Genomic DNA, 19,045 nt, shown 5'->3' with positions numbered 1-19,045 from the left:
GTGACACACAGGCCCCAGGATTCCCACAACTGTGAAAATTTAAATCTATACAAAGTGGGGGGCAAAATGTTAAAATATCAACATCGATACTATCCATTGAAATTATAAAAAAAAATAATTGAAACCTGCCATGCCTGAGTCCAGATAGAAATGAGCGTGTGTGCATGTGTGTGTCACTATTTACTCTCTCCTGTGCCAACCTGTCCCCTTGGCCTCAGTCACATTCCTGGCCACACCTGCCCCCACTCTCCCCACCCCACGGGAGGCTACACACAGGGTGTGGACCCCTTTGGCTCCTAGCCGCACCCTCCGGCTCCTGGCCGCACCCTCCTGCCAGAGCTGGGTGTAGGGCAGAAGCCAGTGTCACCTGCAGTCTCAGAGCCAAGAGTAGCTCAGAGGGGGAGGGGGGTGGACTCTTGGGGAGGAGGAGGAGGCCTGGAGAGCGGAGGTCACCGACTCACCGTACAGAAGGCAGGCTCAGGCGTGATCTGAGGGGGAAAAGAATCCTGCCCCGTCCAGCTCTCAGGCTCTGGGATGGTGCCCACTGGCAGGTGGTGGTTCAGGGCAGCTGAGTAACAGAGACAGGCAGAGCCCCCCCAGATGGGCTGTTAGGCACAGAGTGCTGGAGATGCAGCGAGGAGACAGGGCACAGAGCCGGACAGCAGGGGGCACAGAGACGGGGCCCACCGAGATCAAAGCTGTGATCGTGGGGGACGGGGGCTGTGGAAAGACCTCCCTGCTCATGGTCTTCGCCAAGGGGGATTTCCCCAGGGTAAGAACCTCCCCTCTCCTCACACTGCTCCCCCATTGGACCCTGTTTCTGCCCTAGAGAGACCCCTCTCCCCTCACACTGTGTCCCCATAGGGCCCTGTCCCTACCACAGAGAGGCTTCCCCCTATCCTCTCACTGCTTCTCCATGGGACCCTATCCCTGCCCCAGAGAGACCCCCCCACACACACTGCTTTCCATGGGACCCTGCCCTAGACCCCCCTCCCCTCACACTGTTCTCCCACCCTTCCCAACATGGGACACAGACCGTGTCTCAGTCCAGACATGCACCGCTTCCCCTGGTAGACCCCAACCCAGAGAGAACCCCCTCACATGGCTTCCCACATGGGACCCTGAACCAGGCATGCTTGGCCCACCTGTTCTGTCTCCAAGATAACCTCTTCCCCCACTGGGTCAAACCCCTGATCCATAGAGCAGCCCCTCCTTGACACAAGCTTGCTGCCCCACTCTCTCCTGCCAGGTGCTCTGAGTAAGCTCTGTGTGAAGCAAAGCCAGGCAGGAACCTCTGGGGGTGGAGGGAAACTCTCCCCATCAGCAGACTGCAGGAGCCCGGCTGGCCAAGGGAAGTGAAAGTGATCGCTCTGAGGAGAGGCCCGGCCTCATGACATTCTCCCTGCCCAGGAAACCTGCTCTGCTAAGGCTGCCAGCAAACACCCTCCCCAAGGAACCGGCAGGAGCTCACCTAGGCAGGATTGTCTTAGCAGCCGGCGATGGCTAGAGAGATCCCTGCCTGTTCGGGTCACCTCCAGCAGTGAACCGGGGCATTTCCAGACTTTCCAGCTACATGCTGAGCTGCTGTAAGGCACTGGCTGCACACACAAGCTGTAGCTGTGCTGCTCTGGCTGTACTGGTATAGAGCATGCTGTATAACCCCCTAGTGGTGACAGTTACACTAGTAAAGCGGTTCTCAAACTTCATTGCACTGCAACCCCCTTCTGACAACAAAAATTACTACAACCCCAGGCGTGGAGGAGGGAAATGAAGGCTGAGCCCACCCAAGTCCCACTACCCTGGAAGGGGGGCATGCAGCAAGTTTAACACCAGTCCTGTGACCCCATTAAAACAGGGTCCTGACTCACAGTTTGAGAACTGCTGCGCTGGTATAAACTCAGTAACCCCTTGGGGAAATGACCCCAAATTTTGCTCACTAACTGTACCCACACCTCCATGAAGCACAAAAAATGTCAAAGCAACCCAAGTAACTGGGAGGATTTTCTAGCATTTAGAAAAGTTGAGCTTTAAACAGAAAGTTGGTCTAGTCTAGAACTTAACTAGCCCAGGCAGTTTGCTGTAGCATGTGTATACCAGTATGGCCATCATTCCTATCTCAGTGGTTTCATAAATGGAGCCCAGTCAGAAGAACACAGAGCTACTTCAGGTTTCTTAGGCTGGTGAAAAATCAAAGGTTCTCTTAATCTTTCAGGGCAAAATCCTATAGAATTTAGGTGGCTGTGTAGGAATTCCTCTACAAACCTACTATAGAAAGCAATGGAGAATGAAACATTTTCTAAAGGCTTTTGTGACCGGTTTTAGAGAATTCTCTAGTGGGGTATCACGCCCTATTCAATGCTATAGGGTGATTCAAAAAGACCATATGAAATGTTGTTATAGCTGTATTGGTCCCAGGGTATTAGAAAAACAAGGTGGGTGAGGGAATAGCTTTTAAAGAGACAAGCTTCCAAGCTCACACAGAGCTCTTCTTTGGAGCATGCATTAGGGCACTCTATATTGGCGCCTCTTTCACCTGAAGTACTGCCCGCATCTCCCCACTAGCACCTTGGTGCTTGCTCTCAGGTTGCGCCTCTTGCATGGTGGAGAGGCAGCTTGGAAGAATACACAAAGCCAACACGTTCTTCTCCTTCAAACCCACCTCTGCTGCATGGCCTGCAAATGACACCAACCACCAAGCAACTGGGGAGTTATGGCCACTGTAGGTTCCACTCACCATGGCCATCTCACTGTGTTTGTGGCAGCCATCCATCCTCTCTGACTTCATGCTTGGCATGTAAACCTTTTGGGGCAAGAACCACCTCCTTGTTATACATGTACAGGGCTGAGCACAATGGGGTGGTGTCTCTCGTAAGCAAATAGATCTGGGGAACAATTTTTCAGTGAATTTGCCCACAAAATGGGTAAATTTGCCCACAAAATGCATATTTTAGAGCACCAGAAATATTCACCAACTTGGGTCAAATTCAGTGAATAGTTTCAGATTCGCTTCAAAAAATTGGAGGCAAAAAGGTTTTTAATAAAAATGAAAATGTTGTATTTCACCATTTCAAAATTAAACATTTCAACTTTTCATTTCAAAACAGTGTTTCATTTAGAAATGTAGACAGGTTTTTTTAAATGAAAAAGGTGAAACACACTCCAATACAATCCATCATGAAACAAAACACTAGGAGGGAAATGTCTCAGCTCAAATGAAACATTCCATTTGATCCAAGATGAATTTTATTTCAGGGGTTTGGTTTCTGGGGTTTTGGGGGAGAAGGCTTGCAGTTGTGGGTGGTTTTGGTTTGTGTTTCAATGAGAAAAGCCCCCAAAAAATCCATTTTGGTTCAAACTGATTTTTTTTTCCTTTCAGTTCAGCCCCTGAACTGAAAAATCAATATTGCTTCATCTCTACATGTAAATAAAACAATATTTAAAAAAAAAACAGGGAGACACACAGCACAAGCACCCTGGCCCCTAGCACATCACATTGGCTGGGTGGGGAGGGAAAACACACTGTTGCAGTGAATGGACAGTGGTTAGGGGCCATCTTTAGGACCTCCATTCAAGTCCCTGCTCTTCCAAAGAGCTTCCTATGTGACCTTGCGCCGCTCGGTGCCTCAGTTTCCCATCTCTACAACGGCAGTATTACTTCCTTACCTCACAAAGGTGTTGCGAGGATAAATACATTAGATTGTGAGGCACTCAGTTATTACAGCAATGCAGGTCATGTGAGTACTTTAGATAGACTGACAGACAAGCATCTAAGGAAGAATGAACACTAGCTCCCCATGGGCCAGCCTGCTGAGCAGTAGTGATGGCTGGCTGTCTTTCCTTTCAGCACAGTGACTCTCCCCTCCTTTCTCCTCTCAGGTCTATGTCCCCACCGTGTTTGAGAAGTACTCTGCCTCCTTCCAGATTGGTGGCAAGCCGGTGCAAATCAATCTGTGGGACACAGCAGGTACAGTAACTCCTCATTTAATGCTGTAGTTATGTTCCTGAAAAATATGACTTTAAGCAAAATGATGCTAAGCGAATACAATTTCCCCATAAGATTTAATGTAAATGAGGGGGTTAGGTTCCAGGGAAATTTTTTTCACAGACAAAAGACAATATATATAATATATATACGGACACACACACACTGTGTATATATACACACATATACACATACGCAGTATAAGTTTTAAACAAACAATTTAATACTGATACACAGTGATGATAATTGTGAAGCTGGGTTGAGATGGTGAAGTCAGAGGGTGGGATATTTCGCAGGGAATGACTTACTGCTAAATGATGAACTAGCATTTGTTTGAGCCTTCAAGTGTTAACTCGTTGTTAATGTAGCCTCACTCTACAAGACAGCAAGCATGGAGGAAGGGAAGAGAGCATAGCAGACAGAGACACACACCATGTGTGTGAGAGTGAGAGATGCACATTTCCCCTTTAAGTAGCTGACCCCAGTCTTAAGTACACTGCCTTGTTTATTAGATCAGCTTGCTGAGACTGCAGCTGCTGCCTGGAAGCTCCCTCTGTCCTGAACCCTGTTGTGCGTACCCCCTGCTCTATGGAAATGGGGTAAGCAGGGTGCAGGAGCAGGGGGAGCAAGACCCCTGACATTAGCCCCCCACTTTCCCCCTCCCCCCTACAGCAAGTAGGAGTCTCTGGGAGCAGCTCCGTGGCAGTGGGGGGAGGGACAGCTGCAATTGCTAGCCTGCTGGGCAGCTGCAGCACAGAGAACTTGGGGGAGCGGGGAGCTGATGGGGGGCTGCCCGTCCACCCTGGTTACAAGCCCCCACCAGCTAGCTGCAATGGGCTGCTCTTCCTGCAAGCAGCGGACAAAGCAGGCAGCTGCCAAACGCCTTAAAAGGGAGCATTGCACAACTTTAAACAAGCATGTTCCCTAATTGATCTGCAACTAACAATGAAACAAGGTTAACTGGAAGGACTTTAAGTGAAGAGTTACTGTAGGTACAGGGAGAGGATCTGGGTGTATGCGAGGGGAGGAGTGGTTCATTGGCCTGCTAAACCCAGGGTTGTGAGTTCCAATCCTTGAGGGGGCCATTTAGGGAACTGGGGTAAAAATCTGTCTGGGGATTGGACCTGCTTTGAACAGGGAGTTGGACTAGATGACCTTTTGAGGTCCCTTCCAACCCTAATCTTCTATGATTCTATGATACTTCCAATGTGAACAATAGAGGGAGCCAACATCCTGAGAGAAAAATTAACCAGTCTATTTGAGTCTAGGAATGTGTGTGTGGGCCAGTGGTTCTCAACCAGGGGTACACAGAAGTCTTCCAGGGAGTACATCAACTCATCTAGATATTTGCCTCATTTTACAATAGGCTACATAAAAAGCACTCTCTCAAGAAAGATCTTGGAGTCATTGTGGATAGTTCTCTGAAAACAACCACTCAGTGTGCAGCGGCGGTCAAAAAAAAGCAAACAATGTTGGGAATCATTAAGGAAGGGATAGATAATAAGACAGAAAATATATTGCCTCTATATAAATCCATGGTACATCCACATCTTGAATACTGCATGCAGATGTGGTTGCCCCATCTCAAAAAAGATATATTGGAATTGGAAAAGGTTCAGAAAAGGGCAACAACAATGATTAGGGGTATGGAACAGGTGCCGTATGAGGAGAGGTTAATAAGACTGAGACTTTTCAGCTTGGAAAAGAGATGACTAAGGAGCGGGGGGGAATGAGATAGAGGTCTATAAAATCATGACTGGTGTTGAGAAAGTAAATAAGGAAGTCCTGGGCCTTCTCATAGCACAAGAACTAGGGGTCACCAAATGAAATTACTAGGCAGCAGGTTTAAAACAACAAAAGGAGGTATTTCTTCACACAATGCACAATCATCCTGTGGAACTCTTTGCCAGAAGATGTTGTGAACAGCGGCGGCTCCAGGCACCAGTGCTCCAAGCGTGTGCCTGGGGTGGCAAGCCACGGGGGGGGGGGGGGGGCACTCTGCCAGTACCTGCGAGGGCGGCAGTCAGGCAGCCTTCGGCAGCTTGCCTGCGGGAGGTCCGCCGGTCCTGCGGCTTCAGCAGCAGTTCAGCAGGGAGTACGCTAAAGGCGCAGGATCGGTGGACCTCCTGCAGGCAAGCCACCAAAGGCAGCCTGCCTGCCGTGCTTGGGGCAGCAAAAAAGGTAGCTCCGCCCCTGGTTGTGAAGGCCAAAACTATAACAGGGTTCAAAAAGAACTAGATAAATTCATGGAGGATAGGTCCATCAATGGCTATTAGCCAGGATGGGCAGGGATGGTGTCTCTAGGATCTAGGAATGAGTGACAGGGAATGGATCAGTTGATGATTACCTGTTCTGGTCACTCCCTCTGGGGCACCTGGCCTTGGCCTTGGCCACTGTTGGAAGACAGGATACTGGGCTAGATATGGACCTTTGGTCTGACCGAGTATGGCCGTTATGTTCACTAGCAAAGTCAGTACAAACTAAAATGTCATACTGACAATGACTTCTTTATACTGCTCTGTATACAATACAGTGACATGCAAGTACAATAGTTGTATTCCAATTGATTTATTTTATCATATAGTAAAAATGAGAAAGTAAGCAATTTTCCACTAATAGTGTGCTGTGACACTTGTATGTTTATGTCTGATCTTGTAAGCACATAATTTTAAGTGAGGTGAAACTTGGGGTAGGCAAGAGTAATCAGATTCCTAAAAGGGGTACAGTAGTCAGGAACAGTTGAGAGTCACAGGAGTAAGGCTTGGGGCATGGCTTGCTATGCAAATCATAGTTTGATCTAAGACTGTGTACACTATACATGTGTGTTGGTGTGTGGTGTATTATGCAAATCAATGGTGGCTTTTATTAGCATGCAAACTTTCTTAAAACATTTTCCTGCAAACAGAAAGGCCCTTTTCCCACAGGCCCACCTCAGCACTGTGAGATCAAAGTTCTTTCTGGGTTCTGCTGTTGGCATCCTGAGCTCTGTCCTGTACTCTGAGCTTCAAGTGACACGGCCCAGGTCTGCTGGCCCCCCATCCCTTCCAACAGCAGGGGCCAGGCCTCAGAAATTCACAAGATCAGCTTCAAAAAAAATCATGAGATCTGTAATAAACTGGGAGCGCTTTCTTTTCTTTCTGGTTTCTGAGCCCTTACCTTGTCAGACTTTCCTCCACTCCATAAGAGCTACAACCTTCCTCTTTATTTAAATGTAGAGGAGAGTCACCCCTAATCAAATGACTCCAGGAGCTGTAGCTTTTGGATAAATACCCACTGTCGTGATAAAATCATGAGACTCATCACACCTACATTGCAAAAGCAGGGCTATCGTTCAGATAATGGGTGTGTGGAGTGATGAGAACTCTGGGCATGGGTGAATGGGGGTGTGGGCAGAAGGCTGTCTATCTAAGATACTTTTCTAGCTCCCATCTTCACAGTAGCTGACCTCCTTGCAATCTCTAGCAAATGTATCCTTGCAATGCCCCTGTGAGTTAGGGCACTGCTATAATCCCCCTAGTACAGATGGGAAAACTGAGGCATGGCACAGCTAAGAGACTCACCCCAGGTTGCACAGGAACTCTATGGCAGAGCAGGAATTTGAACCGAGACCAGCCAGAACAATGCCAGGCAGGCCAAGGAGAAAAGAGCCAAGAGGGGATTCCCCTGGCACTTAGAAGGAGCTATAGATCACCACTTCTCGAATCTCTGCCAGCTATTGGGGGGCTCTCTGCAGGGCCTATTTGGAGTGTCAGAGAGTGTAAGTTTGTGGGAGTTCATGCATGTGCTAGAGTGTACATGTGTACACACATGTACATGCATCTGTGCATATGTGAGTATGCATGCACATATGTATCAGCACATGTTAGTGTGTGTCAGTATACATGTGTATGTGTGAGTGCACTAGTGGGTGGCTGAATACACATGGTTAGCTGTTCCTGAGGGCTAGATCCCCTCTCACATAGAGGATGAGGAGGGAGGTTGGGGACCCTGCACTTGAAGGGGAGGGGTACTTAGTGACTGCCATCTCCTCCTCATAGGGCAGGAAGATTACGACAGGCTCCGTCCCCTCTCCTACACAGGATCCCATGTGATTCTCATGTGCTTCGATGTCACCAGTCCCAACAGCTTTGACAACATTCTCACAAAGGTAACAAAATGGTCTATAGATCAAAGGGGGGAGGCTGGGACTGGAGTAGCTGGAAGCTCTGCACCAGCCAGCGCTGCTGCCCTGCTCCCTGCAGCACCCCCTGCTGGGAGAGGCAAGGACTGGAGTAGCTGGAAGCTTCCCCCTGACCCCACAGCCAGCACTCCCACCCCTCTCTCTGCAGTGCCCCCAGCTGGGAGAGGCTGGGACTGGAGTAGCCAGGAGCTCCCCGACAGCCAACCCCCAATTTCATGAGCATGTATGGCAGGCCATACAATTTCCATACCCAGACGTGGTCCTCAGGCCAAAAAGTTGGCCCACCTCTGCTCTAGCTCTGTTCCGCTGGCCTCTATTGTGTTCCTTAGGTGTACATCCCATTCTCCGATTTAATGAGGGTGAACATAGGGCTCAGACCCTCCCCTAAAGCCTCTGAAGACATGCGGGGTCTCCTGCCCCAGTGCTCAGCCCCCCCGTCTCCATCTCTCTCCCTGCACAGTGGTACCCGGAGGTGAATCACTTCTGCAAGGGTGTCCCCATCGTGCTGGTGGGCTGCAAGACTGACCTGAGGAAGGACAAGGTCCTTCTGAGGCGGCTCCACGAGGACCGGCTGGAGCCCATCACCTACCACAAGGTGACGCAGCCCCTTCCTTCCCCCCCCCCCCCCCCGGCCCACTTGGCCAGCACACACCATCCTGAATCCTCAGGAAAGAAAAATAGTCCCTCCCAGAGATAATGGGCCAGGGGTCAGCCAAGCTCCTAGACTCCATGTTGGGATGAGGTTGTGGCAAGGCAGCAATTACATCAGCTGAAGTAGGGCATGTCCTGGGCCCTGCCAGAGACATGGAGAAGCCCAGGGATGGTGGTAGGGGAGGTGATGCCCAATGGGAATGGATCCTGGAGGCCCCAGGCTGTACAATGGGCATGCCATGCCTTCAGCAGGGTCCCCACCCTCTACCAACTGCAGGTCTCACGCCACTCCCCTGTTACAGGCGGAGGCTATGGCCCGGGAAGTGCATGCCGTCACCTACCTCGAGTGCTCGGCCAAGTACCAGGAGAACATCACCAACATCTTCACAGAGGCCTCCAATGCTGCCTTGAGCGCCATGCAGAAAAGCCAGCGCAAACGGAAACCCAAGAGGAGCTGCCTGCTCTCCTAGCCGGCTCCACACTCCTCCTGGGGATGCCCCAATGCCCTGCACCCATCCCGGGACCAGCAGTGCCCTCCAGCATCTCCATGGGCATCGGCTCCCACACAGCCAAGACTGATGGTAGATCTTGCCCTCCTTGCAGCAGGCATCACCAGGAGGTGAATGATGCCACAGGAAGGGCGAGTGCCTCCCCCATAGTCTGACATGGCTCCTTCTCCACTCTGGTCTCATTGCAGCTGGTTCCAGCTCTCAGGATTCACTCCCTCAGCTCTGTAACAGAACACAAGTACATGTCCAATAGCCCTAACTCCTCTAAGCTTCACCTGGCTCCATCCGGCAGCTACCAGCCCATGCGGCTTCTAATAGCACAGCTCAGCTCAGCACTGCTCCCATCACCACAACCAGGCTTGGCTTGGCATGGTTCCCACACAACTCCCACCACTGTGATCCACGGGGGCCCCATCCATGTCCAGTGACCAATTTCCTGAATCCATCCATAAGACTCCACAGCCACAAGTCTCTGCAGTGCATAAGCCCAAGGAGGGACTGTGGTGTTGTCTTTGTTGTATGTTTGTACAGCACCTCACAAAGTGAGGTCCTGGCCCATGGCTGGGGCTCCTGGATGCTGCGATAATACACATAAATACTAACTGGGAGTAACAGATAAGGCTGAGGGTGAGGCTCCCTCTCCCATCAGGGAGATCCAAGTGAGGAAATGCCCAAAGACCCCTTGGTGAGAGATGGGAAGGACCAACTAGACCACCCAGCTTATCACCACAAAGCCAGGGCAGGATTGATCTCCCAACAGGACATTTCCTATGGTCTTGACCAGTCATGTTCAATGCCATTGGGGCTCCCATCACCTCCCCTGGAGGCAGATCCCATGGCCTAAGCCATCTCATCTTCCCAGGGCCACCCAGAGGATTCAGGGGGCCTGGGGTCTTCAGCGGCAGGGGGCCCCTGCTGCCACATTGCTGCCAAAGACCCGGCACTTCAGCGGCGGGTCCCAGAGCAGAAGGACCCCCCCCCGCTGCCAAAGACCTGGAGCAGAAGACGCTCCAGGGGCTTGGGCCCCATGAGAGTTTTCCAGGGCCCCCGGAGCGAGTGAAGGACCCTGCTCCAGGGGCCCCAAAAAAATTCTCATGGGGGCCCCTGTGGGGCCTGGGGCAAATTGCCCCACTTGCCCCCCTCCCCTTCTGGGCAGCCCTACATCTCCCAGAATATCTCCTTGCTTCCCTTGTCCCTCACTCAGGTTCCATCCTATGGCTCTAGTTATTCCCCTGTCTGTCAAACTAAGCTCCTCCTTCCTGGGGGTTTAACCCCCCTTCATTGCTGCATCCCTAAATCAGCTGGATCCTCCTAAATCAGTCACCTGAGCTCTTCTCTGAGCAGCTACCAGTGTGTTGATCTCACTCTGATAATGTGGTACCCAGAGCTCAGCACAACAGGACAGAACCCTGACTGGAGTAAATTGGCATCATTCCATTGACTCCAATAGGGCTGCACCCATTTACACCAGCTGGGGATCTGGCCCAGATGCCAATGGAGTAATGCCAAATTTACACTAGCTAGGGATTTAGCCCCCTTGCAGCTCCAGCTGATTTGGTCCAGCTGGGGATCTGGCCCATTGATTCCAATGGAAATAGGGTTGATTTACACCATTTGGGGATCTGGCTCTCCTGGTTGTAGCTCTGGAGTTAGTTTACACCCACTGGGTACCTAGCCTCCTTGATTCCAATGGAGTGATGCTGATCAGCCCCATGGGGCTGGGGGAGGCTGGCATACATACTAGTTATAGGGAATGGGATGACCCACCCCATTGGGAATTAACTGAGTTAACCACAAGAGTGACACAAAGGTCCCTTGGCAAAGGGTCCCCTGTTCTGTACAAGCAACTCTTATTTCAGACCTGATAAATTCACTACATCAAACATGTCTTGCCCAGCATTTATCCATAAAGGGTAACATGGAAGATAGCTACAGAAAGCTTGTGACTTATCAAGACTCCTAATCATTGCAAATAGTTGTTACAAGTAATAATTTAAGAAACATAACTACATTGAAAGTATGCTTTATGGACTCAGTCGAAGATGGTCTCCCAGGGATATGTCTGGTGAGAACACATTCAAGCAGGAGTTGTCATGCGTCCCTCATTAGTGGTGATGTAATGCAAGGCTCAATTGTCTAGCCTTGCTCCATCCCAAGATTATCAATAGAAAACCACCAGAAACCACTGCAAATACCTGAAAACACAGAGACAAAAAAAAAGACAAGGGGCCACCCTATCTATGCCAGGACAAAAGACTGTTTCAGTATGTGACAAAGTGGGGATTTTCTGTAATATTTTTATGAGCCTCAGTTTCCCCATGTTGCATTGTTAGCCATGGAGGGGGGAAGGAGGGGGGAAGGACTGTTGGCTCTCAGGGCAGGCTGAGACACACAAGTATTAATGTCACCTGTCTGAGCCTGTATGAGTTTGTGAGTTGGTGTCAGGGCAATGGTGCCCCCTCTGGCCAGATAGGGCATAACAGCTGAAGTTGGATAGGGCATAACAGTGAAGGCACACAGTGAGGGTGCTGAAAGCCAGCCCCTTTACCCCTGTCCACACCTCTCCCCGAGCTGGGGCCAGGAGCAGTGCTATGTCTCTGGGAAGGGGGACCCAGACAGGGATAAGGGGGCAAAGGCTGGGGGTGAGCACAGGGCCAGTAGCAGGGCCCCAGGCACGGGTCCAACAGCTGAGGTGCAAGCCACAAGCGCAGAGCCAGAGAGTGGAGTCCCAGGCACAGGGCCCCAGGGCTAGGAGTGGGGCCCTGAGGCAGGAGCCCCAAGCACAGACCAGCAGCCAGGACCCAAGCCCCAGGCTGTAGAGTGGAGGCCTGGGTGCAGGTAGGGCCGGCTCTGGCTTTTTTGCCGCCCCAAGCAAAAAAAAGGGGGGGGCGCCGGAGCGGCAAAGCAGGGGAAAAAACAAACAAAACCACAGCGGGGCCAGAGCGGCAAAGCGGGGTGGGGGGGGACAAAAAAACAGCACGGCTGGAATATCAAAGGGGGAGGGGGAGGGGAACTGCAGCACAGCCGGAGCAGCAAAGCAGGGGGAAAAAACAAAAACAAAACAACATAAAACCACGGTGGGACTGGAGCGGTAAGGGGGGGAACAGGGCACTGGAGCGGCAAAGCAGGTGAAGAAAAAAAACAATCTGCGGCACGGCTGGAGCGGCAAAGCGGGGGTGGGGGAACGGCACGGCCGGCAAAGCAGGGGAGAACAAAACAAAAAACCCTACAGGGCGGCCGGAGCCAGGGGACTCCTGTGCTGCAGAGTGCACGCCCAGTCTAATGGGAGCGAGGGGGGAGAGAGAGAAGGGGGCAGCCAAGGCTTCAGAGGAGCACTCACCCCATGGCCCCAACCTCCGTGCCGCCTGCTGGGAGGGCTCCGAGCTGCTCCAGTCGGTGGGGAGGGAAGGACACGGGCTGCCCTGCCAAATTTGCTGCAGGGCGCTCCCCTTCTCCGCCCCCTACAGGGTAGCCAGAACAGCAAAAAAACAAAACAAAACACATCAGTGCCACCCTAGGATTGGGCACAATGCCACCCCCTAGAATCTGCCGCCCCAAGCACCAGCTTGCTCAGCTGGTGCCTGGAGCCGGCCCTGGGTGCAGGGCCAGTGGGCCTGCACAAAACCTGGGGATGCTGCAGCACCCCCCACACCCCTAGTTTCCACACCTATGATCAGGGGGTTAGTAGAGGAACCCAGGCCCACCCACTCAAGAAGGTTCCAACTCAGGGCCCTCAAGCTAAGTAAGCCAGATCAGTATTCATCACCTCCAGCTGTGCCCTAAGCTCCAGCTTATCTCCCCCAGGTGCTGCGGGCTGTCTCCTCCTAAGGTGTTCTCCTTGAGCAGCTCTTCAGCAGCTTGCTAGAAGAGTTCCCTACTCCAGGCCTGCTTACTCCTTGGGGAATCACACCACCCTCTCCCAGTCCTTTTATATTCCCAGTTGCACTGAGGCAGCCAATCAACGAGGGCAGGCAATGAGGGCTGTGTTAACCCTTTAGTTGCTGGGCTGGCATGGGGTACATACACCCCATTACAGGGTCATTTTAAAAAAGAGTGGCCAAAGCCAGTCCCATATCAATGGAAAGTCCAAAAAGACAATGGAAAACCCAGTCACCAGCACATTGACACCTAGCAACCAAGGACCCAGGGGGAGAATGGTTTCCTCACCTCTCAGCAGGGCAGCTAAGCAAAAACCTGGGTTGAAGAACAAAAGACTAAGAACTGTGGAGGTGGGGGTGTTAAGGGTTGGCTGCTGGAGAAAGTCCGGGGCTCTCATTTGGGAATAGACCAAGGAGATCAGATGGACAGAGACAAAGACTAAACAATGGGATTGTGATGTTCCCCAGGGTACAATCTGGTCTGTTGAACAGCTGTGTCCCCTCATTTCTCCAATCTGGGGTGCCTTTTACACTGCTTTGCTGTGAGAGCAGCCACTCCCGGACTGTTCACCCATAGCCTCCAGCTTGTAAATTACTCCCAGTTGAGTTATATGATTGCTCTAAACCAGCTGCTCCTGAATTATATTGCAGAGTGACACCAGAAAATTCCTAGTTCCAGACTTGTCCCCACAAATGTGCATTTTGTACTGCCCAGCACCCTCCTGGACAATACAAGCTCATAGAAAGTCTGTCATTTCAGTAATAGAAAATGATATGCACAAACTCCATTATCTCAAGTGGAGGTTCCCAAACATTTCAATCCAAACACACACTGGTTCAGTTAAAATGAATTTATTAACTAAAGAAAGGTAGATTTTAAGTGATTACAAGTGATGAGGCATAAAAGTCAGAACTGGTTACAAAGAAATAAAAGGTAAGATGCAAACTAATACCTAACTTAACAAGCTACGTGAATTTAAAGCAAAAGAGTTTCTCACCATAAGCTTACAGCAGTCTGGCTGGATTTTTCAGCCAGGACCCCTCCCCCCAGTTCAATGATGCTTCTTTTGTCTTTCAAACACTGTTGATGCCATGAGTACAGATGAGGGGAAAGGTGATTTGGGGCCTCTGTTCCTCATTTTTATATATTTTCCTCCTCTCTGAGACTCCTCTCCAGCTCGGGTTCAGGAGACAGCCAGTCTGTTAACCAGGCTGTTCCATTCTGTTAACTAGACAGCCAGGCTGTTCCATTCAGCAGGGTGATGGATGCTCTACCCCTGCTCCCATGGGCAGCAGGACACTGTGGGGAGTCAATCACCTTGGGTGATGGAACATCGGCCCCATGGGACATTCCAGTGCAGCTGGCAGCAAGAGCTTCATGTGGCTGGGAGTTGACTCCCCATGGTGCTTTCAGGGCTCTTGCCACCCCCTCTGCTGCCACCCCGAGATCTAGCCTTAAAGCGCTGTTCTGCTCTATAGCCTTATTCTCTGTTGTGATGCAGCCCCTGTACAGCAGGGGACGTGGTGAAAGCGAGTGGAGACAGCCCCCAGGGAATAACCCACTGGCAGAGGGCCTCCCTGAGCAGCACAGAGCCAGCACAAGGTCTTAATATTGATTCCCCTGTTCACCTCTAGCATCTCAGCCCAGGGGGAGCTCCTATATTCCAGCTATTCTCTGCTTCCCATGGCCCGAACTGCCCCCTTCCCTCCCATTTTAGTGCTCAGAGGAGAATTGGGGGCACCGTAGCCTCATGGGCTTCATTTATCGCAGCTCACCAGCTCGGAGATGGACTACATGCCCAATTTAGAAGCAAAATGAAGCTGCTTTCCCTAACCATGGACCAGCCCTACAGTCACCACCTGGGGTCCAGGAGGCTCCTTCCCTCTCAAGCAACAGCCAGAATGAAGAGTTTGCAGCGGGCAGCAGCAGGTTCATGGTTCTGCTAGCAATGCTCAAGGCAGACAGCAATCCAGCTCTCTCTCCTGTTGCTGTGCTGGCTCTGCAGGGACAGCAGCAGGAAAGCAGTCAAACCCGGCTGTAACTGGCTCTGGCTCCAGTACCCACGGGGAACAGGTTGAGGGAGGAACAAGGGGTCATCGTTACCTACACGCTGTGACTGTACTTGCTTCCTTCTTCTAGAGCAGTGTTATTATATGTAACTACAGCAGTGCCTAAAGGCTCCTGACCAAGATCTGGGCCCATTGTGCCAGGTGCTGCATAGACCCCTGACTGGCATCTGGGCCCATTGTGCCAAGCACTGCACAGACCCGTGACTGACACCTAGGCCCTTTGTGCCAGGTACTGCACAGACCCCTGACTGACATCTGGGCCCATTGTGCCATGTACTGCACAGACCCCTGACTGACATCTGGACCCATTGTGCCAGGCACTGCACAGACCCCTGACATCTGGACCCATTGTGCCAGGCACTGTACAGACCCCTGACTGATATCTGGGCCCATTGTGCCAGGCACTGCACAGACCCCTGACATTTGGGCCCCATTGCTCTGACCACTAGACTCATCTCCTCTCCCAGAGCCAGGGCTAGAACCCAGAAGACCAGCCTCCAGCCTCTCCTGCTCTAACCCAACTAGACCTTACTCCCACCCAAAGCTTGTAAAAATAAAACAACAAACCCAGGAGTCCTGACTCCCATTCCCGCAGTTTGAAAATTAAACAGACATTGCTCATTACTTAATAATAACTTGGTGCATCATAGCAGATAGCCCTGTCCTCCCTGATCAGAATGGAAACCAGTTGTTCCCAAACAGACTGATAGAGAGAACTGCATCTAAAGAGGAAAAAACTCATTATCAGGGGAGCGACAAGATACAGTGAAAGGCTACACATGCGGATTGGAAGGAAGATTTAGGGTCTTGTGTTATGCAGATGACCTAATGGTCCATTCTGGCACTAAACTCCATGACTCCATGAATTCAGGTAGATACAATGCTATGGTTTGGCAGGATGGAGCTCAGAACAAGGTTGCAGTTTGGAAGTGGGAAATCTTTCACTGTGATCAATGTGTTCGGACAGGAAGTTGTTATTGCTGCCAGACCCCATGTACCCCCATTCTTGTCATTCATAAAGACAGCAGAGGGTGATTCACTGTCCTTGCAGGCCAGGGGAGAAGGAGAGCAGAAATATCCAGAAAAGCAGATCTCACAATCCATAGATAGGAAGAAATACCCCTGTTGCTTTTCATATGGGTTTGTCTTCACTGGATTTTTGTACCTTAATAGCCAATTAACTAAAGGTACTTAGCCCATTTGTAGCTACTAGTGTGAACACTCTCCACTCTTTTGTTCCAGGCTACAGATGGTCAGACCCAGATCATCAAAGGCATTTACGGTCCTACCTTCTGTTGAAATTAATGTAAGTGGGGAGCGTAGGCCCAGATTTACAAAGGGACTCAGGTCATATCTACACTGTGGGTGCTGTAGTGCCGTAGCGTAGACACTTCCTACATTAACAGAAGAGGTTTTTCCATTCCTGTAGGAATTCCAGCTCCCTGGGAGACAGGAGCTAGGAGGCTGGAAACATTCTTCTGTCCAGTAGCTGTGTATACATTGGGGGTGAGGTCGACATAGCTACAGTACTCAGGAGTGCAGATTTTTCACACCCCTGAGCACTGTAGTTATGTTGACCTAACTTTTAAGTGTGGACAGACGCTTAGAAAGTCACAGAACAATGCTGTGATCCACAAAGCCCAAGTGGGGCACCTAGGCTCCCTGTATGATGAATGGGGAGAAATAAGTGCCTTAGAAAGCAATCCACAAAAGCCAGCATGCCAGGCGGGGAGCCACATTGACAATAAGAGATATACAGTCCAGCCTGCCTGACCTGCCTAGTATAAGCTCAGCTCTCGCCTTCCAATCTCCAACACTGAAGCCTGTGGAGCGCCCCAGGATCTGTCCACCTCTTGGGGATTTACACCCTTCCACACAGAAGGGGGCTCTGACATTTGCATTGCACCATCCACCCTCTTTGCAAGGGGCTGGCTGGTGGCCAAGAATCCGTGTACAGGGAAGGGGCTGGCTGCTGGGGACACCCTGTGGGAACCACTACAGCGTCAGTATTGTGGGCCGTCCTGTATGGGTGGATCTCAGGGACAACAGTCTGTGCTGTTCCACATCCCTAGCAGACTCCTTGGCTTGGGGTCTGCATAGCCATTAGGGAATCCAGGCCACTTTGGGGCTCAACCACGTGCTTCTTCCTTCCAAGTCAGTTCCCTGATACAGCTTGACCGAGGTGCAAACAAAATGTTACAAGGACTGGAAAATGTTGATGGCACATATTTTAGGAGCACTGTATCTCAGGGACCCCTTTATGTAACAACCCCAAATTTGGATCACTTAGCTGACTCTGGAGCCCCATGAGGCACAGGCATTTTCAAGACAATCTGAGCAAGCCTGTGGATGTGAGGGCACTTTGAAAAATCATCTGTTAAACAGCGAGTCTCAGCTTTAGCTAAAGCAGAGCAGTTGCTCTGTTATCTTAAAGAAATCCTCAGGATCCCTGGCTCTTCTATATCACTTTTCATCCATACATTTCAAAGCACTTTACAAAGGAGGTCAGCATCATTAGCCCTCTTTCACAGATTGGGAAACTGAGGCCCAGAGAAACAGCACAGCTTGCCCAAGGGTCATCCAGCAGGCAGAGGCGGCTCTGGGAATTGCGCCGCCCCAAGCAGGGCGGCACGCCACGGGGGGGCTCTGGCAGTCGCCGGTCCCGCGGCTCCGGTGGACCTCCTGCAGACGTGCCTGCGGAGGGTCCGCTGGTCCTGCAGCTCCGGTGGACCTCCCGCAGGCACGCCTGCGGATGCTCCACCGAAGCCACGGGACCAGCAGACCCTCTGCAGGCACGCCTGCGGGAGGTCCACCGGAGCTGCGGGACCAGCGGACCCTCCGCAGGCATGCCTGCGGGAGGTCCACCGGAGCCGCCTGCCGCCCTCCCGCGGCACGCCACCCCAAGCACGAGCTTGGCGCGCTGGGGTCTGGAGCCGGCCCTGCCAGCAGGGCAGTGACAGGGACAATAGAAATCGAGAGGACTTGCAGCCTGAGGGACAGGGGATAGACCAGAGAATCGCACCGTCACCAGGAAAAGGAAGGTCTACATGACTGGGGACTCCTTACTGAAAAGAATAGACAGGCCTGTAACTAGAGCTGATCCGGAGAACAGAAGGGTGTGCTGTCTGCCGGGTGCTAAGATACAGGATGTGGACCTGAGGCTGAAAAGGATCCTAACGGGAGTGGGAAAGAATCTGCTGATTGTCCTTCATGTGGGAACAAATGATACGGCTAGATTCTCGCTGGAACGTATCAAGGGAGACTATGCCAGACTGGGGAAGATGCTTAAGGAAATCGAGGGTCAGGTGATCTTCAGTGGGATACTGCCTGTTCCTAGAGAAGGGCAACAAAAGTGTGACAAGATTATGGCGATCAACAGATGGCTCAGGCAGTGGTGCTATAAGGAGGGCTTTGGGATGTACGGCCACTGGGAAGCATTCATGGACAGAGGACTGTTCTCTTGGGACAGACTTCCAGAGCCGCCCAGAGGGGGGGGCAAGTGGGGCAATTTGCCCCAGGACCCGGGCTCTGCAGGGGCCCCCACGAGCATGGCTGAGGCTCCCTCCCCGGCCCCACCAGGCCCCGTCTCCTCCCAGAGCCTCAGCCCATCCAGCAGCATCCTGGACAGCTGCAGCGTGTCTCCGGCGGGGCCCCTGAGCCCCGCGCCGCTCAGAGCCGCGTGGTGAGGGGGCGGGGCTGCGAGCTCCAGGCTGAGCAGAGGAAGCTGAGCTCAGCGTGGAGCTCCCAGCCCCGCCCCCTGACCACGCGGCTCTGA

The 19,045-nt window shown here is 51.7% G+C and overlaps 1 protein-coding gene and 1 long non-coding RNA gene across 3 annotated transcripts; one reads left to right on the top strand and one right to left on the bottom strand.

Annotated features, from left to right (window-relative positions):
* Positions 1 to 414: 414 nt before the first annotated feature.
* Positions 415 to 9,293, top strand: RHOD (ras homolog family member D). The gene is made up of 5 exons (XM_039517874.1): positions 415 to 772; positions 3,877 to 3,964; positions 8,020 to 8,129; positions 8,623 to 8,757; positions 9,116 to 9,293. The coding sequence occupies exons 1-5, from the start codon at positions 629 to 631 to the stop codon at positions 9,281 to 9,283; spliced, it is 645 nt and encodes a 214-aa protein (XP_039373808.1). The 5' UTR covers positions 415 to 628; the 3' UTR covers positions 9,284 to 9,293.
* LOC120393381 lies at positions 3,164 to 13,216 on the bottom strand. 2 transcript variants are annotated; one of them, XR_005592023.1, is made up of 4 exons: positions 13,089 to 13,216; positions 12,663 to 12,783; positions 9,155 to 9,544; positions 3,164 to 3,948 (listed from the first exon to the last, which is right to left on the bottom strand). It is a non-coding gene; the product is annotated as an uncharacterized LOC120393381 (long non-coding RNA). The 2 variants fall into 2 exon arrangements; XR_005592022.1 differs by lacking the exons at positions 3,164 to 3,948; positions 9,155 to 9,544 and adding an exon at positions 11,155 to 11,517.
* Between the last annotated feature and the right edge of the window lie 5,829 nt (positions 13,217 to 19,045).

This window comes from Mauremys reevesii, unplaced genomic scaffold (genome assembly GCF_016161935.1).
Source record: "Mauremys reevesii isolate NIE-2019 unplaced genomic scaffold, ASM1616193v1 Contig2, whole genome shotgun sequence".
NCBI classification, from domain to species: Eukaryota; Metazoa; Chordata; order Testudines; family Geoemydidae; genus Mauremys; species Mauremys reevesii.
Note: the sequence above shows the minus strand (reverse complement) of the source record. Positions and strands in the feature narration are given on the sequence as shown.